Source organism: Carassius carassius, chromosome 16, assembly GCF_963082965.1.
Source record: "Carassius carassius chromosome 16, fCarCar2.1, whole genome shotgun sequence".
Classification (NCBI taxonomy): Eukaryota; Metazoa; Chordata; class Actinopteri; order Cypriniformes; family Cyprinidae; genus Carassius; species Carassius carassius.
This window is the reverse complement of record NC_081770.1, coordinates 14,857,724-14,881,474: the sequence shown is the minus strand read 5'-3', so window position 1 is coordinate 14,881,474 and position 23,751 is coordinate 14,857,724. Positions and strand designations below refer to the sequence as shown.

At 36.1% G+C, this 23,751-nt stretch overlaps 1 protein-coding gene across 1 annotated transcript; it reads left to right on the top strand.

Moving 5' to 3' along the window:
• The first annotated feature begins 13,780 nt into the window (after positions 1–13,780).
• On the top strand, positions 13,781–21,675 carry nol8 (nucleolar protein 8). Its single transcript, XM_059569222.1, has 17 exons — positions 13,781–13,908; positions 14,503–14,650; positions 14,791–14,853; positions 14,942–15,020; positions 15,164–15,314; positions 15,413–15,481; positions 16,074–18,071; positions 18,761–18,943; positions 19,033–19,143; positions 19,230–19,320; positions 19,399–19,528; positions 19,607–19,690; positions 19,770–20,062; positions 20,253–20,388; positions 20,802–20,863; positions 21,069–21,151; positions 21,447–21,675. Exons 2-17 carry the CDS (start codon positions 14,530–14,532, stop codon positions 21,504–21,506), a joined length of 3,714 nt encoding a protein of 1,237 aa, XP_059425205.1. The 5' UTR covers positions 13,781–13,908; positions 14,503–14,529; the 3' UTR covers positions 21,507–21,675.
• Positions 21,676–23,751: the final 2,076 nt, after the last annotated feature.

Genomic DNA, 23,751 nt, shown 5'->3' with positions numbered 1-23,751 from the left:
TTCTAAAACCTTGTGACTGGTTTGCTTTTAACTTTTATAACAACTATGTCAGACAGCAGTTAAAGACCAGAACAACTGTCTGCAAAATTGCAAACCAATCAAACCCAAAGATTGTGCATGCAGAAAGTTCTGGAAAAAGTGGGGTAATTTTGTTCCATTTAACTGGCCAAATTGGCAGCCATTACAGCACAATGGTCCAAGCAAATAATGGAATGTTTTTCATACTGACTCGAAGGCTTCATTCCCAAACTTTCACTGCCATCGAGTCATGGAATTTGTTCCCAATCTTGCATTCAGCAATCTTTCTCATATTTATGAAAGTCTTATAATATGTGCATATTAGGGGAAAATATGAATAAAAATCTTACAAATTAAAAATGGAGAACTTTGTTATTCCAGGTAGAATCTTTGAAATATATATATTTTTCTCAAAGAAATTTAATTTTAAATTTCTTTGAAATTTAAATTTAAATTTAACTGATTTTTTAAAGAAATCAGTTGTCTTTGTTTTGGTTTTATAACTTATTACAGTAACTTTATACAGGCCCTCTGTATTCCAAAGATTTCACCCTTAAAACACATTCTTGTGAAAAAAAAATTCTCATACCTCAAAATAGTTTGAATGCAACTCTACACACTTGCCTCATTTACTATATACGTGGACATATGAATATGCAAATATTCAAATATTCAGTTTTACCAGCCATGGCCTAATGGTCCATGGATAATGACTGATAAAACTATGTTTTTACTGTTGGACAATACAGTGGAAACTATCAAATTTGTTAAAGTTACTAATTGACAATGTTGTGTCTTCAAAATGCCCTAAAGAATCGAATAAAGCCAAGTTTGTGATTCTATTTTGCTAATATGGGAGAGGTGGGTCTGACTCCGGGTTACTTTTACACTGTTGCAGCGGGTTATAATTCAAGTTAGTGGTTCTAAATTCCCATGAAACCATGGCTTCATGGGTTTTTTGCTCTCTTTTATTTTTGGTTTTGTGCTGGTTATATTGGTATATTTTGCACGCGATCTCTATGATAATGTTTACCTTGAGGCAGTTGGTGGGGAAATGGCTGCATTTGTACAAATACAAACACATCACTGCTACATTATCACAATAACACTGGCTAAATAATTGTGCAAATATCAAAAGAGACACACTGTACTGATAAAAAACAAGAAAAATAAACTTACAAAGAATCTATCCCTTGACATGATTGGCTATTGAATTTTGTGACATAGCATAAAAAAGCCAAAAAAGCATTACTTAAAATGTTTCAACTGAATATAAACTTTATAAACAGCAACAAAAGTCTGAATACTACGCCGCAAACAACTGAACAAATGGCGCCACAAATAGTCAAGAGAAATGTAAGTCCCTAGAGTCCCCATTTTGGTAAGTTTGTGTGTAGCAGCCACTGGAGTTTGATAAAAGTCACATTTACTTTCATGATCAATCACTTCAGATGCAGAATTGTGCCCATACATAGTTGGTTGAGGACCTTATTCCCTGCTTCTATTGCTGGTTACCTGAAACATGGTGCTGAAAAGTTTGACACCTCTCCTCACATACCTCAGAGAAAATTCTCAAAGTCCTGAAGAACAAGAGAAGATCTTTTGTGTCCTCCACTCTGCAAACAAAACAGTAGGTACATTAATAAACCCGAGAGGACACATCATGGTTTTGCTCACTTTGATAAATGATACATTCTAATTAGAGACTGTCATATTTGATTATTTGATGAAAAACATGACAGGGAAAAGCCCTCCTTAATATAAAATTCAGCATAAAATAAAGAAGGATAAACTGTGTATTTGCATTTAATCCCCTTCACAGGCTGACGTTACGAGACATTGTGAGTTTTTCCATAGATTTACTAGGGGCCCAGAAACAGTGGCACAGCACACAACTTTCCATGACTCTCGAGTCTTGTCTGTGAAAGGCCAGTGTTGTAATGAGCGATGGAAAAATGGTAAGTCTCTCAAAACTAAATGGATCTACTCCAACAGTAAAAGACAGCAGCTTAATGGCAAGAGTGGGAGAAAAGGCTCCCTGAGTATATCTAAACACCAGACAATTAATGTACGCCTTAAATTTTTTGAATTTGGGTGAGCTGAAAGTATACAAACATTAATCAACCATCTGGTTTGACTGACGTCTAACGCTGTTTAAAAGAAACCACAGACAAATCACCCTCGCCGACGGATCTTTTTGTAATGTGGGCAATTTCCATCATATGCATTTCAGATTTGTTGATTGGGGACCTTGAATCTGACAAAGTCATTTTAAACCACGCTTTCCTAGAATGCTAACCTATTAAGTTCGATAGACTAAACATACTGAATGCCAGGATCACTCTACAGACCGATTAATGCCAAATCAGTGTTTGGCTCCTTTGTATAATTTCACTAAATTTGTCCCTTCGGTTTTTCTCATTTGTCTGGTTAAGCAGGCAAAACCTGTGGCATGTACTAATATTATACGTATAGGTTCCAAAAAACACATTTATTATGTCTACCTGTGTGGTTGTGCTTCATTTCAAACTTCACACTTGACAAAAATCAACAGTACAAAAGTTGTAAACATGGCTAGAGCACGGTAATGATAGCACAAAAACTCAAAGTTTTAGCACATGCCTGAATCCACTTATGTACCTGACCACAAGATTGCTCATAAAATTCTTCTTAAGTTTACATGAACCATAATGGTTATAAAATGCGTCTTCCTGAGACGCAGAGACAACTCAGACTTATGCGAGAATCATTATCTCCAGTATTTTTCCGACTCTCTCGTGCCAGGACAGACTTTCAGACCAGACAATATGATCCAGATGTACATTCAGCGACCAGGAGGCTGGCTGCACTTTAGAAACAGACCCAAACAAATTGCCGCCAGAATAGCAGCATTACTTCAAACTGTAATTTGTCATCCCAGCCAAAAAATCCTGCAACTAAGTGGAACAACTGTAGGAGATCTTATATTATGTCTTCAGAAAACAAAACTCAAAATTCATTAGCAATTCAATCATATAAGTCTAATGCATTCACATTTGAAGTAATATTAAATAGATTGAGAGATCTAGAGTGGTAACCAGAGAGTTGTTGGTTTGAATATCTGGGGGGGAAAAAAGATGAATTAATGGGATAGTTTACCTAAAAATGAAAATTACCCCATGATTTACTCACCCGCAAGCCATTCTAGGTCTATATGACTTTCTTCTTTCAGATGAATACAATCAGAGTTATATTAAAAAATGTCCTGGCTCTTCCAAGCTTTATAATGGCAGTGAATTGCTGTTGATATTCAACGTTCTAATAGAAGTCCAATAAAGTGCATCCATCCATTGTAAAAAAAAATATAAATAAAAAGTACTCCACATGGTTCTGGGGTGTTAATAAAGGACTTCTGAAGTAAATATAAATATGTTTGTGTGAGAAAATATCCATATTTAAAACTTTATAAACCATAATCTCTAGCTTACGCTAACTGTCATATGTGCGTTCACTAGAGCGTGGCGTTCCAGCAGACGTAGCATAAGCTCTGTGGGAATATGCTCATCTTGTGTGAACCAAGTTTTGTTTACAGGAGCAAAGGAAGCTTTGTTTAGAAAAGGAAAACAAGTCTCCTCTTGGCTTATATCAAAATTCTCTGACATTTTTCTCTACAAATCTTCATTTTGTATTTCTAATTCATGACAGGTGTTTTGTTTTGCTCTCTCCTGTGCTTCCGCTTTCAGCACTTCTCATTGGAGCCTACGCTACACCAATGTCCTACGTCATCCACTGGAACGCCACTTTTTCGGACTACTGAATATCAACAGCCATTCACTGCCATTATAAAACTTGAAAGAGCCAGGACAATTTTTTTTTTTTACCATAACTCTGATTGTATTTGTCTGAAAGAAAGTTATAGACCTACGATGGCTTGAGGGTGAGTAAATCATAGGGTAATTTTCATCTTTGGATAAACTATCCATTTAACAGCTACCAAGTACAATAAAGCTACACATACTGTATGAAATGAAAGGATAAACCTAGCAGCTGGATAACAAATTGACCATAAGCATGAATCTTTCCCACTAGAAGTCACAGGTTCAGACCTCAGCTCTCTTATTTCTTCAAGTATATAGCAAGTAATAACACATAATCTAAATAACCAAACCTTCTAATTATCTCAGCTGTGTTCTCTGTGGATAGCTGGAAATGTCAACATCAAAAGGTTTTACACTGATGGGAAGTGTTGTGCTGTACTTGTTCAAGTAATAATACAAGACAGAACTGTGCTTGCCTTGCACTGTGTTATTACAGATTACACTTTAATCCCTGAGGTGTCTGGTGGAGTTGTGCAGACTCTCCTGCTTTACACAATCCAGAGTGACCTACAGGTGGTCCACATGCTCACTTTTTACAGTGCACACACTGTGGGGTACTGTTGGCTGTCGATGTCTTGCTGGTGCCATTTGTTGACAGTTTAACGAGCAGGACATGTTACAGACCGCCACCATAGCACTTTTAAACATTAAATCCACACATCATTATGTTGGGTGCAGCGTTCTTCTGGACTCAAATGACATTCTCATTACAGCACAAGCAGAGCAACCGTCTATAGCTTGCCTTGAAGCTGCTCTGTAGGAACTTTACCACAAAAATAAAACAAAATAGAATGGAACAAAAATAACAATAAACAATAAATGTCCCATTTCCGAAAGGAGGTTAAGTGAAAACTCTGAGTATGTTAAACCTGAAATGAGGGAAACTATGGGTTTTCGGTTTCAGTATGGGAGGTTTGTCAAACCTGAGAAAGCAGGGTAAGTCAAGCCCGTTTCTGAAAGAGAGGTAACTTATACTCAGAGTCGGTTACCATGGTAACTTACTCTATGAACCTTACCTGGTCGGGAGCAGGTTTTCTTTGGTAAACCCAGAGTTTTTTTTCGGTCTCCTCCCCCTTTTTAAAGCACAAGCGATGTTTAAATACTTCATTCATTCATGCACACTGCAAAAATACTTATCTTACCAAGTTTTTTTTTCTTATTTCAAGTACAAATATAAAAAACTAATCTTAAATCAAGATGGATTTTCTATATAAGAAAATAATATAAGATATTTAGGGATCTAAATTAAGTGCATTTTACTTAAGTAAAATTACAAACCCGATTCCAAAAAAGTTGGGACATTGAACAAATTGTGAGTAAAAAAAGGAAAGGAATAATTTACAAATCTCATAAACTTATATTTTATTCACAACAGAATATAGAAAACATATAAAATGTTGAAAGTGAGACATTGGCTCATTTTGGATTTCATAAGCCCTACACATTCCAAAAAAGTTGGTATAGGTAGCAATAAGAGGCCGGAAAAGTTAAATTAAATGTACATATAAGGAACAGCTGGAGGACCAATTTGCAACTTAATAGGTCAATTGGCAACATGATTGGGTATAAAAAGAGTCTCTCAGAGTGGCAGTGTCTCTCAGAAGTCAAGATGGGCAGAGGATCACCAATTCCCCCAATGCTGCTGCGAAAAATAGTGGAGCAATATCAGAAAGAAGTTTCTCAGAGAAAAATTGCAAAGAGTTTGAAGTTATCATCATCTACAGTGCATAATATCATTAAAAGATTCAGAGAATCTGGAACAATCTCTGTGTGTAAGGGTCAAGGCCGGAAAACCATAATGGATGCCTGTGATCTTCGGGCCCTCAGACGGCACTGTATCACATACATGAATGCTACTGTAATGGAGATCACAGCATGGGCTCAGGAATACTTCCAGAAAACATTGTCGGTGAACACAATCCACCGTGCCATTCGCTGTTGCCGGCTAAAACTCTAAAGGTCAAAAAAGAAGCCATATCTAAATATGATCCAGAAGTGTAGATGTTTTCTCTGGGCCAAGGCTCATTTAAAATGGACTGTGGCAAAGTGGAAAACTGTTCTGTGGTCAGACGAATCAAAATTTGAAGTTCTTTTTGGAAAACTGGGACGTCATGTCATCTGGACTAAAGAGGACAAGGACAACCTAAGTTGTTATTAGTGCTCAGTTCAGAAGTCTGCATCTCTGATGGTATGGGGTTGCATGAGTGCGTGTGCCATAGGCAGCTTACACATCTGGAAAGGCACCATCAATGCTGAAAGGTATATCCAAGTTCTACATATGCTCCCATCCAGACGTCGTCTCTTTCAGGGAACACCTTGCATTTTCCATCATGACAATGCCAGACCACATACTGCATCAATTACAACATCATGGCTGAGCAGAAGAAGGATCCGGGTACTGAAATGGCCAGCCTGCAGTCCAAATCTTTCACCCATAGAAAACATTTGGTGAATCATAAAGAAGACCTAAGACAGTTGAGCAACTAGAAACCTGTGTTAAGACAAGAATGGGACAACATTCCTATTCCTAAACTTGAGCAACTTGTCTCCTCAGTACCCAGACATTTGCAGACTTTTATAAAAAGAAGAGGGGATGCCACACAGTGGTAAACATGGCCTTGTCCCAACTTTTTTGAGATGTGTTGATGCCATGAAATGTATTTTTATGAAATCAACTTATTTTTCCCTTAAGATTTTACATTTTCTCAGTTTAAACATTTGATATGTCATCTTTGTTGTATTCTGAATAAAATATTGAATTTTGAAACTTCCACATCATTCCATTCTGTTTTTATTCACAATTTGTAGTGTCCCAACTTTTTTGGAATCGGGTTTGTAGATGCCAGTGTGGTAATAAAAATAATCTTAATGCAAATGGTAAACAAGATTAAAATCTACCATAGCTCCGCCCTACAATGTCACACAAGGTTAAATACAATTCATATATTGCTTGTAACGTGATTGATCGGGTTTGAGTCCAGCTTTTGCCGAGCTCGTTCTTCTCACTTTTCCCATCACATTGGAATTTATTTTTAATAAAAATGAAGAAAATGTTCTAAAAGTGGAAGTAAAGTGCCTAACAAGTGTTTAATAAAAGTATTTATAATTTTAATAAATATAATCATTTACTATCTGTTATTATTGCATCCTGTTAATGTATAACAATACTGAGGTGCAAATAGGCCTAGTATGTATCTGCAAGTATAAATAGCATCTAATTATTATTTACATTTCGCATATTGCAAAGAGCTGCTACTTTTACATGGTAAATAGAATATATCACGATTTTCACTAAGTGCAGCATCGTAAAGCTATTTGCACTTAGCCCACTGTAAATAGGATCTATTTTGTTTACCTTTATTTAACCAGTCAAAGTAATGAATAACAAGTTCTTATTTTCAATAACAGCCTGGCTAAGAAAGTATTTTAATTCCACTGAAAGTGAATAGCCGCTGCCGTATTCTACTTACTCAATTGGCAGATCATTTTTAAATGTCAAATTGTAAATTAGTTTTTATTTTTGCCCATGAGATACCATGAAAATTAACAGCCTATTAGTCCAATAACCTACTGTTCTGCCAGTTTTCACCTGTGATATTATAACAGTGATATAAGAATTAAACTTGTATTGAGTCTTAAGTATGCAGACATCTTTTTGGCGGGAGCTGTTGCCAGGATGAATCGTAATATCAGAATTAGGGCTGTACTACTAATGGGTAATTAATAATTAAAATCCCCTCAAAAAAGCCATTAAACTCCATGCGCACCTAAAAAGCAGTCATAATGAGACCCTCCACCATAAAGCCTTAAACTACCAGAAACTGAACCCAGAGAAAAGCCCCCTCAGCCACCTGGTCTCAGAACTGACTTTACAATCCAAAAACCCTAAATCAAATCATTAAAACATCTGATAAATATCTGCAACATTGGACAGAAGCAACAGCTCAGCAAATTAAATTAGAATGCTATCTGTCCCTAAACAGAGAATATAAATTGGCCTAAACACAGTGGCAGACCCTAAACTAAGAAAAGTCCTGACCATGTACAGACTCATCAAAAGAAGACAGATTGTGTGCACACTGCACATAATATGAAGTGGAAACAGAACTGCACAACATTTAACAACATGCCCTAATTATACACAAATTAGGGAAACATTCTTCCCCCAATTCACAAACCAGCACAAAGACTTCAGGTACAGCAAAAGGACAAACTGTCATACATTCTGGGAGAAACCTCAACAAGCTCTAACCTGGCTGCAAGGTACGTCAAGTCCTGCCATGATAAAAAGACAAGCAGTAGAACAGAACCACAAGTCACAGCCGGAAGAAAACACTGTACAACACACATAAACTGACATGACAGGATTTAGTCCTTCTCCTGTCTCTTTATTAGAATTTTTATTAGTACTATAGTTTTACTGTATACAGATATATAGACTCTATAGGATATATAATTATACTCTTATTTACATTTAGATGTTTATTTAAATGTGTCTATGCTTTGGTAATGTTAAGATACATTTTTACCATGCCAATAAAGCTACTTGAATCTTGAATATCAGAGCTCCATTGATCATGGCTTTTCTTAGTCGTGGTGCACGTGATAACCTCAGAGTTAACCTACTCAGAGTTGACTGAACTTACATAATTCAGCTCTTCTGAACCCAAAAACTCAGTTTCCCATCTCAGAGTAGGTCAACTCAGAGTTCAAGTTTTAACTAAGAGTTAGTCGGACCTACTTATTAAAACTGGCCTCAGAATGCAATGGAACAACAACAAAAAAAAACTCAACAAAACAGAGTACTACAAAATAAAACCGGACATACAAAAATTTTATAGAATACAACAGAATATAGCACATAGAGAAAAAAGAACAAACAGAATACAACAGAACAGAGAACAACAGAATAGAGCACAACATAACAGAACTTTAAACATTAAAACAGAACATGATAGAATTAAATCTTTCACAAATGATCTTTCTTCAGAGAAGAAGTTACCACAGATATGGACCACATGCCTAATGATCAGAGACATTTATTTGTTCATTTGGACTGGACCACGAATAAACAAATCTTTCAGCTACAAGTATAACAGAAACCCCTCAAACGCATAAACAAAGCCCTTGTTCATCTAACGATGGAATATTTTTGAGGTTATATTGAATTTTGCTAGTACACTGACTCATATGAAAAATTCTCAAGAGTATATTGCCGTCAGTCAATCAGCCAGCAGTGGGATCTAACCTGATCTCGCTGCAACACTTGTTAATCAGTCCTCAATGAGAAAATCAGACCTCTGCGGGAACTCTCCCACATCGCGCTGACAACAGCTGGTCCGTGTTCACTCAGCATCTTGCTAATGAGCCTCACAGGTAGATTTATTTCCCTTGTATGGAGTTTGTTTGGATTTGTATCTTTTTACAAGACTAACATAAAGCAGAATGCTCTTCTTTGTTCTATAATGTCTGGGAATTCAATTGTCTCATGTTTACTTACACTGTAGGTTTTATGATGTGTATTGCGCAACCTGGATTTTCTCCTAATGGGATTTCTGTTGGTTTAATTCTGCAAACAAGCAGGATACCTCATTTTGTGAAGAGTACAAATTATACATGGAATCTGTTTGCTTTTAAAAATAAATGTGAAAAATAATTGCATTAAAGGAACAGTTTGTCCAAATATAAAAATTTACTCACCCTCAGGCCATGCAAGATTTAAAGTTTTACCAATGGATCCTCTGTTGTGAATGAGTGCTGTCAGAATGAGAGTCCAAACAGTTGATCAAAACCTAATAATCCACAATTAGTTAACAGTACACCAGGTAATTAGTTAACGTCTTGTGACGCAGAAAAAGGCATCAGTATTTCCCATACATTGATTTATTTGTGGTGACCCACCAAAATTTCAACACTGACTCCCACAAATAAACATGTTAACATGAGCTCAGCACATTTCAAAGTAAAAAATATTACGTGGGTGTTTTTTATATGAATGTATCTTTGAAGGGAAGCAACTCTCTTCAGAAAAGTTTATTAATTTTCATTTCATTTCTCCTATTATGCTTGATAAAGTAGCTTTCGCTCTGCTTTTTGGTGTACAGCAGTTACAAGGGAAAACACTGTATTTCTGCCACCCCAAAAGCGCCACCTGCTGGCAGAGAATGAATTTGTGTTCTCAATAAGCACGTCTGCTATTTTATTAATACATATATATTTCCCTCGGGGAAAATACCATCACATGGAGTATAAGTCTGTGGCAAACACTGATGTGTGTTTGTAAGAAACCATCATTATGCCATTTTAACCTAAAACTGTTGCTTCTGACCAAAATATGATCCATTATACGGCTTCCTCCAGTGAAAAAGATCATCCCATTTTCCTCTCACATCAAAGTCCACCAACATATTTGTTTAGAAATGTTTTCACCTGTAAACAGTGCTAGATCTGTGCATATTTCTCTCCTGATTCAGACAAGACCATTTTATTACTGGAGAAAATATTATGGTAGTGGACGTTAATTGGGGGACTGGAGTATTGTGTATTACTTGTGCATTATTGTGATGTTTTGTCAGCTGTTTGGACTCTCTTTCTGATGCCACCCATTCACTTCAGTGGATCCATTGCTGAACAAGTGATGTAACGCTAAATTTCTCCAAATCTGAAGAAACAAACTCATCTTCATCTTGGATGACCTGAATTGAAATACAAACACACCATTGATATTAACCAGTTACCAACCATAACTCTGCCTGGACACAAATGCAGAGATATCTTTGAATAAAGAAAATATCATCCACGAAATTGAGCTCTGTAACTCTCCTGAGCAGTGCATCCTCCTCCTGTAATAAAACACAGAGAGTTAGACAAGATCATAGTCTTGTTAAATAATCTTGAACTGATCTGCATTTTTATTACCTGTCATGAGACTGATGGATTATGGGATTTTCGTTTCTTCAGGAAAAATATTTTTTGTTGTGAAGACTGGAGCACGAAACTGCTTTTACTTCTTGATATGCTTTATATAACAATTCTCAACTACTCTCATTGTAAAGATTTTCAGTTTTAATCTGACTCTGCTTTAGATGTTCAAACACAAACAAAACCTTTATAATCACGTCATATTGATCTTCCCCACAGGTTGGCAGTTTAAAGTAACTCACAATTTATAAGAGTGCCCTCAGTCACCAACCAACAATTCTATTCTAAATCATTTAATGCGACTGTGTAAATATTTGTGCTAAGGAGGGCCGTTAAAGAGTTGGAATCATGCTTGTCATGAAAATTTCAGAGAAACAAGGAGAACTGGAAGAACTATAAATGCAGAGTCTAATCCATTAAAGAGACGTTTTAAGACTAGTGCGCAAATCTCAGATGTTGAAAGGAAATGTCATTGTTAAAATGGAAACATGCTGCTCTCTAGTGTTGAGTATAAGAATTATCATCAAAGTCTTCATCGCTGGTTTAGATAACCTTCAACTGTTTAAATGACTCTAGGTGATATGAGAGAATTTCAGCACTTTACCACATTTTCTTAAGAAAAATTTAATGGCACTTTATAATACATACATGTCATGATGCTGATCACTTACCTTTCTCCTAAACATGGTTTTGAGGCATTGTAGTATAATGGGTTCAGGATTTAAACAAATCCCTAACCGTATGAACGATAAAAATCATAGCAAGCACTGCTAATACAAAATAAAACTAAATAACAACTGATTTACAGCATCTTAATATGAACTTTGTAAGTTTTAAAGCAATACTAAGTAAATGGTGGCGCTCTAGCGGTTAATAAACAGAACTGCACGCATCCCGCGGAAGAACATTCTAACCGGAGCTACTTCTCCAAGTTTATGATATGGCGATTCACGCAGGTATGTGTTACTCCGCAGCGGTGACGACCCGAACAGGCTACAATAGTCCAAAAATAATCACTTATTATAAATGTACCGTAGTGATCTGGGATAAAACAAAACGTCGGTTTATTGTATAAATTTATGATGTACTGGCTCATTATATTTAGCAAATTTCTAAGACAGAAAAAATGACATAGTGGTGGTTTAAGGCCATGTCCTGTTTGCTAAAACCCTGACTACATGTTTGTAAAAAACAAATCCATCATTAAGGCATTTTAACTTCAAACCATTGCTTTTGGCCAAGAACTCCATAATCCATAACACTTCCTCTTGTGAATCCTCCATATGCACATTTCTCTCCCAATTCAACAGAGAACTTTTTCACTGGAGAAAGCAATATTAAGGACAGAGAACTAGTATTTAGCAATAAAAAGCGGTCTTAATGACGGATATGTTTATTACAAACACAGCTTTTCGCTTCAAAATTAAGGGAGTGCAGTCATGTGGATTACTTGTGGATTATTGAGATGTTTTATCAGCTGTTGCTTCTGACGGCACCCATTCACTGCAATGTATCCATTGGTGATGAAAAGTGTTACATTTCTCCAAATCTGCTTCCAGTAACAAACTCATCTACATCTTTGATGGCCTGAAGGTGAGAAAATTTTAAGCAACTTTTTATTTTTGGTTGAACTATTTCTAAGAAAAACCCAAAATTTATAAAATAGATTATTACTAATGGTTTTCTTAAATTAACGGGTTTGCTGCAACCAGCTGCGATCCCATTCATTTCTGTCTGTCTGAGGTTTTTCTTTCCAGCTCTCTGACTTTTGAGATCAGCTTTGAAGGAGTGCTTTTGTGCTCCTCCTCTTTCCTTACAGAATGACTTTCTGAAAGAAAAATTTAATTAATTTGATCCAGTCTTCAAGTAAAACATGCGCATTACAAATATGCATTTTCATGTCACAGAAAGACAGATGTTTTTGCACAGTTTAGACTCCTATATGACACTAGACAAAATCCATCGAAAGAAAGGTCATCCAAACTACCAGTTCCCACTGTAGTTGATAAACCATGCTCCATGAAAATGGACCTTAAAGTCTCCTCCTGTTCAGACTCCAGCATTTTAATATCCTGCTGGAGCATCTGGATCTCTTCCTCATATTTCTGCTCCATCATCTTCCCCAGTCTACTAAGAAACAGTTTATGAAAACATTACATAGAGAGAAAGAGAGACAGAGATAAAGATAAAGAGATACATATATAAAAATAAATTCATATTCTGCATGATATACACAAACTTAGCCTTAATAATAACATTTGCATGCCTGTATTGTTTTAATATGATGCAAAGGTTCTAATGAATCAGTTCAAGTCTTAATCCTTAACTTTTAAACTTATTTAACCAATACATAACATTATATAACATTTCAACAAAATATAATTTACAATAAACATAAATTAATTTCACTACATACATTATTACACTCTGTAGGAGATTTATATCATACGCTCTTTTATAAATTGTCACTAACCGACAGATTGTCCTAACAGCTGTCCATATGTTATTTATTTACCTTTATATAGTTTCATAACGATATGTTGAGTGTAAATCAGATGACAGGAGCTCGATTTGACGAATCAAATCATCAAGAGGTCAAAAACCATCTAAAGTTATAAATATGCATTTGATTTCTTATATGGATTTATTAATCTGTGTAGAACGTATATAACTTATATCAAGATTGAAACCAACGTTTAAGGAATAAACTTACTTTAATGTTCTTCTGAGGTAAACACTGCGACTTTATGATGACTGATTCAACTAAATCCCGGGTCAACACGGAACATACCGCATGAGAACTGCAAGGGGGAACCGTATCCAAAAACACCCTAAAACATTTGAATGTTAATCTAAAGAGCATTATTATGAAGTGATAATTTCTTCGTATAATTAAGTCGCGTATGGGAGAAATTGAAAAGGTGTCTAATATTGCGTTTCTTTATTCCGTGAGTACGTTTCGTCAAAGTCCTTTCATCTTTTCTTTTCTTCGATGGAACTTTCCATAGTGTTGCGTTACATTCAAACGCGGAACCAAAAACACGTCCACGGTGTCACAGCGGAACAGTTACCGTGTAACATCAGTGTCTACATGTGAATCTTTGGCGTGATCGTAAGTCCGTTTTGAGTTTATGATAATACCTTTTTTTCTGCCTTATGGAATATTTTAAGGATCTGTTTAACGATGATATGTTGAAGTATGACTCAGAAGTATTGAGAAGAATTAGGGTCATACCGTGTGTACTTTTGTAAAAATCATATGTTCATGAAGCATGTAATTTAACAGAATTTAACACTTGTTTTATGTCATTTGCAATGCAGTTAAAATATTATATTTTAATTAAATAATTGGTGCTTATATTTGTGTACAAGGCAAATAACGATACGTACAGTATTGCATAATCTTTAAGAATTTATTTATCTACAATTATATTACTTAAAAAAAGCATGATAATTTAATAATTTTATTTATTTTAAAAATAGAAGTGGGATCATAACATCATGTGGTGCCCCCCTTGAGTAGCAATTATTGTCTGCACATTTGAGGCCCCCCCCCCCCCCCCCCACAGTAGTTATATATAATGTTGAGTCCATCTTTGTCACTGTCAAGTGTCAGTTATGTTCACAATACTATGATTATATTTTTTATGAATTCCTATATGGGGACCTCAGTGTGGTTCATTATGTGTGTTTTGATGTTACACAGAAGGAGTTGTTTGCATGAAATCTGACCATGAAGCGGTTGTACATCGGCGGTCTTGGTCACACAGTGTCCGAGAAGGACCTCAAAGACAGATTTGGAAAATTTGGGGATGTGTCAGATGTGGAAATCGTTACAAGGAAAGATGAGAATGGTAAGAATTCTATATAAACAAAAAAAAAAAATACATCTATTAAAATGCAACTGAATTCAATGTAATATTTCTATTACATTAACTGGGTACCTGTTAAATGTTATTCACATATGCACAATATCTTTCTGATCTATTTGCAGGAGCTCCTCTGAAAACATTCGGCTACATCAACATAAACATCACAGATGCTGAATACAAAAGATGTGCGTATAGTTAGGCTATTTAATAAATTCTCTCTTGTTTTCTTTGTCATGATGTAAATCAATCTGTACATTTGCTTTTTTTATACAGGTGTAGGCATCTTAAATAAATCCACATGGAAAGGTGGAACCTTGCTTATTCAGTTGGCAAAAGAAAGCTTTCTACACAGGTAAAAACTTTCTTCAACAATTCAATATTTTGTTACTAATATATATATATATATATATATATATATATATATATATATATATATATATATATATATACACACACACACACACACACAGATTCTGTATTTTTTTTTTTTTTAAGACTTGCTGAGGAACGACAGCAGCTGGTTGAAAAGGCCAACACACCAAAGATCGTCCCTCAGGAGAAATTAGTGGATTCGTTTAAAGCGGCCGGCGTTGAGAATTTCCACATGAAAGCTGCCGTTCCAGGAACTGAAATTCCCGGCCATAAGGTCTGTGTGATTTTTCTTTTGCTAATAACTTTTGTCCACTTGTTAAAATGGCCCAGATGCTGATTTAACATTGGTTTCGTGTTTATCCACTCTTCCAGGATTGGGTCGTGAGTAAATTTGGGAGGGTACTTCCTGTCGTGAATCTGAAGGGTAAAGGAAAGAACAAGATATCCTTTTCCATGTCACAATTCTAGGAAGATTTACTGAAAAGAATTGACACGATATGCTTGCAAGTGCCCTTTTTCTTGGCGGAACAAGTCATTGAGATGTTCGTAATCTAAAACTAGCAGATGCTTTTGCCAAACTAAATTAGTTTTTATTCTAACATACTTTTTTGTTTATTTTATCTGTCATCCTTTCTTTTCTGCTGACATTGGCTTTTTGTAGTGAAGTGCCAACTTTAAAAAAAAAAATATTTATATCTGGGATCATTATGAAGAGCAGAATCACAATGAATCAACAATATAAAACTCCCAAATTTTGCTTAATCGCAACATATAATCAATGCAGTTAATAGTGTTCACAGTCTGTTTGATTACGTGTCATTTGTAACTAACTGCATGATTCTTACTGTACATTTCTGTCATAGTCACCACTAATAAAATACTCCTAAATATAATGTCAAAACTTTAAATTTTCTGTAAAGCTGCTTTGCAACAATGTGTATCATGAAAAAAAGCGCTATACAAATAAACTTAAATAGTATTGAATCATCATAGTTTCAATGTAATTCAATATTTACCCTTAACTCTTAGATACGTCTTTAAGTATGATCCATCCAAGCACTGCCACAACATCAAGAGACTGGAGACTGTGGATGACGTCACGTCAGTGTCCAAGCTGACATGGGAGATTAAAGGGGGAGACGATGAAATTAGTAAGAAGAGGCGAGGGGAGTTTCCAAAGCAGAAAACGTGCCCCAAAAAATCCAAAATAGACTTGAGTTTGTTTCTTAGTAATTTGGCTCAGAGAAATGGAATGAATGCGGCTGCCACTGGAAACAAAAACAAAGTGGCGATCCAACAAAATGGACACTCTGCTGCAAAGACAGGAAAACAAAAATCAGTTCGTGTTTTCGACAACGACTCTGACTCTGAAGATGAAATCAGAATGTTGGTTGCTCAAGAACATTTGAAGAAGCCTAAACAGACGTCCACGGAGGATGACGACGACAACCTGGAGGTTGTGGGAGATGATTTTGTCGTCAAGTCTAATGTTGTCTGGGGTGGAGTGGAACAGGATGACGTGAAAACGTCCCTACTGACTTCAAAAAAAGACGATGAGGAATATGACTCTGCGGACACTGATGAAATACTCACTCGGAGAAAGACCCAAACACAAGTTGAATCTGCACCTGTTACTCAAGATTCCCCAACAGGATCCAGTAAAAACCAGTCCGCATCTGAATCTGATGATGGGAGCGATAAGGCAGATGATGATGACGATGATGATGATGATGATGATGTTAGTGTTGATTCTGATTATGAAGCCATGATGGGAAACTGCTACCGTTTAGATCTTTCCCTAGCAGACTTGGAGCAGCTAGCTAAAAAAGCAGAGGTGATTTCAGATGATGAAAGTGTAGAAGAACCCAAAGGCGAAGCCAAGACCCCAAGTGCACCACCCAAAAAAACAGGCAATAACCCAGAAGATATTCTCGCTTTTCTTCTTGGAGACGACACCCCTGAGAAAGAAAGTAAGAAGAAGAAGAATCAGGTCAACACTGTCTCTCTTCCTGCTTTCATTGGAACGAAGGATCTCTTTGGAGATCCTGAATCAAGCCTGAAAAGAGTCGCCCAAAATGTAGATGGTGAATCTCCTAAAAGACTCAAACATGACCTGAAATTGAAAGAACAAAGCATCCCAGGAGATATGCAGTCTTCAAACCGTCGATCTCAACAGAAATTATCCACTTTAAATATACAAACAGCCTCAAGAAAACTTGCAAATAAAGCATCCATCTCAAAAGAGGACTCTTCTAGTGAAGAATCAGAAAGCAGTGGTGATGAAGAGGTCTTCACTTCTAAAACATCTTCAGCGTCACAATCAGTAATACCTGAAACCGAACTAAAGACTGTTAGCTCTAACAATTCAAAGACTCAAGTCAAACCCAATCAGACGAAGACCTCCAGATCCTCCAGCAGTGACTCTTCTAGTGAAGAATCAGAAAGCAGTGAGGAAGAAGAAAATGAAGATAGTGCTTTGACTTCTAAAACACCTTCAGTTGCACAATCTGTAAAAACCATCTCTAAAACCAAACTAAAGACTGTTACCTCTAACAACTCAAAGACCCCAGTCAAACCCAAACAGACAAAGTCCTCCAGCAGTGACTCTTCTAGTGAAGAATCGCAAAGCAGCGAGGAAGAAGATAATGCTAAAGCCCTCACTTCAAAAACATCTTTAGCAACACATTCGGCAAGATCCATCCAAGGAACTGGACGAAAAACTGTAAGCAGTAATATCTCAGTCAAACCCCAGCGGTCAAAGACCTCCAGATCCTCCAGCAGTGACTCTTCTCGTGAAGAATCGGAAACTAGTGATGATGAGAAGTCTAGAACTCAGACAAAAGATTGTAAATCTTCCAGTTTAAAGAACGTTCAGGAGAATGTTGTTTCACATCAATCAGTTCTTCACCCAACTTTGATAGATGCCAAGAAACAACAGCAGGACAACCAGAAACGTCTTGCGGCACTGGAGCAACGACAGAAAGAAACCGAGCAACAGAGGAAACTCATTCAAGGTGCTCTGTCTAACATGGTGAGTAGAGGTATTCCATAAAGGTTTGAAGTATTTTAAGCGAGGATGCACAATGAATCTGTAAAATGTTGGTTTTTAGGATGTTTTTAGAGCTTTCTTTTCATTTAATAGTATTATTTGTATCGTATATTTGTTATTTTTCATGCTCGTTACTTCTGTGAATATCTAACTCTTTAAAAAGTTAATCTATTGTACTGTACATTTATAATGCTGTGATGCTTAAATTCATGTGTAGAATTTAGAATAAGTATTTTTTTAAAGTGTTTTATTTTTAATTTATTCAAACAAAATAGTATCAAATTTTAACACTGGCTACTTATTTGATGCCATTATTCATAAATAAATTCTAAAGAAAAAACCTGCACCATACCAAGGCTTGCAAAACTTGAAAAATCTCAAGTTATGAAATTAAAACTTTGCTAATAAATCGTAAATATATATTTTAGTTTTGTAAACTTTAGTTTTTGCCTGTGTTGGCCTTGATGTTTTTAGTATGTTCTGATGAAGTGAAGTTCATTGATTTATTGTTAAATAGATTAATTCTACAATGATTATTGGCTTATCTGTATTGGCCTAAATTTTAATATCATTGTGTTACAAATTCAAAGTCCTGAATCACTGAAAATTTTAATCGTCTAGTATTGTTATGGATCTTTTAGTGTTACTTAGTCTAACGTGATGTTTTTCAGGACGTGGCGAAAGTGAACAAAAGCAAACACATTGTGTTTGATTCTGATGATGATAATGAAGAAGAAGAAGAGGATAAAACCACAAGCAGACCAGAACAACCACCAACAAACTTGAAAAAAAGCCTCTTTGAGGATGATTCAGGATCTGATGAAGATCAACAAACGTCCATGTCCAAAGAAAAGGCAAATATGGGCCAAGTCTGGAAATTGGAAGTTTATTTTCTTGAACTCTTTGATTTGTTCTTCATGTTTCAATCATAATTCCACAGAAGAACAACAAGCCAGGTGGCAGCAAACTGTTTGACAGTGAAGATGAAGACGATGGTTCTGAGGACGAACGTTTCCAGATCAAGCCCCAGTTTGAAGGCCAAGCTGGACAGAAGGTTTGGATTGAGAGTCTTTATCAGGATCGAGAGAGATTCAGAGTTTGCTTGGGTTTCTCGTTCATCTGTCCTCATCTTTATTTCAGCTCATGGAGCTGCAGGCCAGATTCGGAACCGATTCAAGGTTCCAGGTCGATTCTAGATTTCTGGAAAGCGATGGTGAGCCTGAAGATCAAGGTAGTTTATTTATATTAACTATATTCTTGGGTCTCATTGTGTTTTGAAAGAATTGTTCACCTGTTTTTAATATTTCAGATGAAGCGGCTCCAGAAAAAGATGCAGAAAACGAACTTCTTGAGGAGAAAAAGAAAAGTCTAGACATCCTCCAAAGCATCTTAAACACCAACATACAACCACCAAACACCAGAAAGGGCAAGATGTTCAAGTATGACGACTTTGGATGTTCTATGAGCACGTTTTGTTCTTTTCACTTGTTTTTCAAGGTTTATGTTTGGCTTTGCAGAGATGTTTCCAGTCTGCATTACGACCCGACACAAGAAGAGCACTCTGCTTTTGAGGCCAAGACCGAGGAACCGAAGAAAGAAAGGTATTACATCAACTTATTTAGGGATTTTAGACTCGTTGTTGTGACTTGGTTAAACATTTGTGTTTTTGTTGCTGGACAGCAAAGCGGCGAGACGAAAGAAACGCATAGAGGCTGAAAAACTCCCTGAAGTTTCTAAGGACGTTTACTTTGACATCTCAGTGGATCTGAAGGAGGTCTTTGGGACGTCTAAAGAAATCCAGGACGAGAAGGAAACCGTTTCATGGGATAAAGAGGAAGAAGATACAGGAGATCTAATGAAACACATGGAGGTTTCCTTCACTTCTAATGTAGAAGCAAATGAAGATACTTCAGGTGGATTCAAGTTCTCCTTCTTTGGGGAAGATACAGCTGCAGAGACGACCACCAAACCAGGTGCACTGATCATTAATGTCATTTTTCATTGTAGTTTAAATATTGGGAGTATCTTTGCAGGATTGGTTTTTCAAACATTTTCATTTAGGATTTTCATATATTTATTTATGCATTTTTTTTTAATTTTATTTATCTTACCTTATTAAATCATGTTGGAGTATAACATAATAATTTTTTTTTTGCTAATCAGATGAGTACAAAATCGAGACTGTAAAAGGAGCCAAGTTCTCTTGGCAAGCAGACCCTCGTTTCCAGGACAGCAGTTCAGACGAGGAAGGAGTGGACGAGGTTGAGGAGGACCAATCCGCTTCCAACGAAATCACTGAGTAATTCTGTTATCATTTAATCTATAATGTATTTATGAATCATTTACAGTTTGTGCTTGGTTGCACAAGGAATGTATCACTAAAAACATTTTTAATGATGCCAAACTAGCTTAAATGCATTGAGTTTCCTTAAAAGATGCATCACAAAATCTTGGATACCAAATTTACGTTTAGGATTATTATGTTTAAAAGATGTAAGATAATGAAATACACTGCAAAAATATCAAAGTATTTCAAATTACATGTTGTATTCACTGTGTTGCTTGCCATTTCCTGGTAAATTTTTGTGAAATTTACTATCAATTTCTGTCTAACAAACAAACCAACAAATTTTTTGTCACTGTGCAAATATTGAAGATTTTCCTCTTTTTTTTTTTTCAAAAGTCACTAATCAAAGTCTTCGTTTTCTGCAGGGAACCGACAACATCAAAAAAGACCTTTTTCTTTTTCTATCAAAATGATGAGCGGTTAAAAGGTGAGATTTAAACCATTCCTCTTGACAAGTCAAAACCTTCATGATCAATTAAACATAATCACTAATAACCGCGTTTTTAAATGCTCAATCAAGTCTGTGTGTGTATGAGGTTAAATTCAAATGGGTTGTTAGGTTTATTTGTATTTTTCTATCATTTTTCTTGCTGTGTTTTCAAACACTCTGTGTACAAATCTCTTTTCTTCAGAGGGGCCAGGAATGTTTTGTAGAAGTGTAAAATTACAGGACCAGAGGGACGCCTGGGAAGAGAAGAGGACGTCGCTCAGAGAGGTACCACAGATCTCAAAACTGATTCATATGGAAAAATTATTAACAAAAATCATCATTTCACTTCAACCAAAGCTAAATGTTTCATTATCCCTCCAACTAAAATATATGAAGTAATCTGTAAATGCAATAATAGTTTGTGCATATTATTAAAACACAACATTTTATGCTTTCGCTTGTAATTTATAGCGGATTCCTAGTTTAACAGATTTCAAAATGGTTATGTGACGTTTAAAAGTACTGAAATTTGGTTTGCATTTTTTAAGACATGATTGACAGCGGTTTTTCGTCCCAACAGGAGTGTCGCAAGAAACACAGAGATGCCAAAAGGCGCCAGAGGCCTTCGCTAAAGACCTAAACTATTTTAAGTATTCAAAGACATTTTTTCACTTGGCAGATGACCAGTTTTCAGAGACATTTTTCTGTTTAATAGATGTAATTTATTATTCAAAATGACAGTATCTAATGCATATTCTCTTTGTATGATTGAAATGATTTGAGAGAATAAATGCTGGTTTGTACCACTAGAGGGTGGAGTGATAATACTTTCATGACTGTTACAGTTGGCTTTAGTGTTTGTTTTTATTCCCTGCTCACTTTCTCCAAACCACAGGAGCAGCCCACAAAGTTGTTTTCTAGAAAACCTACTCTGTGCTTTTTACATGTTTGCACGTGCCACATTAAAGCTCTTTTAGTAAATATGTTTTGCACATGAAAATGCTAACTTTTTTTGTTATTTGTTGGCGATTCTTGCATGTAGGTGCACAGAAAAGACACAGTGTCTGCACAGTGTCGACAGCTACGAAGCCATTTTACATTTGGGGAGAAAATGCATGCATTTGTATGTGCAAAAGTGATTGTAAAAACTCATCAGCCTTGTCCTAGATACCATTTTGGCTAATGATAGTCAAGTCACCTTTATTTATATAGCGCTTTAAACAAAATACATTGTGTCAAAGCAACTGAACAACATTCATTAGGAAAACAGTGTGTCAATAATTCAAAATGATAGTTAAAGGCAGTTCATCATTGAATTCAGTGATGTCATCATCTCAGTTCAGTTTAAATAGTGTCTGTGCATTTATTTGCAATCAAGTGATATTCGATATAGTGATATTTGACCGCTGGTGTTTATTCTTACCCTTATCTGCAGACTCAAGCAGTTTCCACTAACTAGGGCAGAAGGTTAACTGAAGCCTTTACTATTACTTTACTCTTATGCAAACATCCAAAAATGCTTAAAGATTTTAAGTTATACATGAATGTTTTGATAAGACATTTTTGTCATTTTGAAATGTGTGTTTAATCTATAAAATACATATATTGTAAGAATTTAGGTTCAAATTTGCATATATGGACAGGTAAAAAAATAATTATATACAGTACAGACCAAAAGTTTGGACACACCTTCTCATTCAAAGAGTTTTCTTTATTTTCATGACAATGTAAATTGTAGATTCACAGTGAAGGCATCAAAACTATGAATTAACACATGTTGAATTATACGTGGAATTATATACATAACAAAAAAGTGTGAAACAACTGAAAATGTCATATTCTAGGTTCTTCAAAGTAGCCTCCTTTTGCTTTGATTACTGCTTTGCACACTCTTGGCATTCTCTTGATGAGCTTCAAGAGGTAGTCACCTGAAATGGTCTTCCAACAGTCTTGAAGGAGTTCCCCGAGAGATGCTTAGCACTTGTTGGCCCTTTTGCCTTCTGTCTGTGGTCCAGCTCACCCCTAAACCATCTCGATTGGGTTCAGGTCCGGTGACTGTGGAGGCCAGGTCATCTGGCGCAGCACCCCATCACTCTCCTTCTTGGTCAAATAGCCCTTGATGCCTTCAGTGTGACTCTACAATTTTCATAGTCATGAAAATAAAGAAAACTCTTTGAATGAGAAGGTGTGTCCAAACTTTTGGTCTGTACTGTATAATATACATACACACACATATATTTTAGGTATTGTGACTTCACTTTTTTAGCATTTGTAAGCACTTATTGGATTTATTGTAGTTCAAGTTAATGTTTTGCATTAACTGCAGTATGTCTTAAAACACAATTTTTTAAGTAACTCAAGCTCAGGCCAGTTGGCAGTAAATGTGTTCAACATAAGCCTGTGCAAGGGTCAATAATGAAACGTGCAGTCGCCCAAGGAGCAAAAATCTTGCACTGTTATTTTCGTCTACTGATGAAACCCTTAATAAATCTACAGGAACTATTTGGCTTTCTCCAACTATGTGTGTGTTTTCAAGTATATCATTGTACCATTGACTCTGTGCTTGATTGACGGTGGTTTTGATCACTATAGGCAGAACTGCACGTATGTGGTTCTGAACCATAGTCATGAACACTGTGTTCTCTGCATAAACAGGACGCTGTGGTTTCCGATTTCACTGTGACATCACAGCTGTGTGTATAGCTCATGAAGGAATAAAGCAGCTGTTCTTCAGTGACACAAGTCCCCCAAAACTGCCATTTTGTGTTACTGAGTCCTGTTTTTGGCCATCAACAATGATAATGTTTTTTATTGCTGGAACGTTCTATATTTAAAAAAGGGGGCTTTGTCATGATGTTCATATGTTTTGAGTCATTAATAAGCAT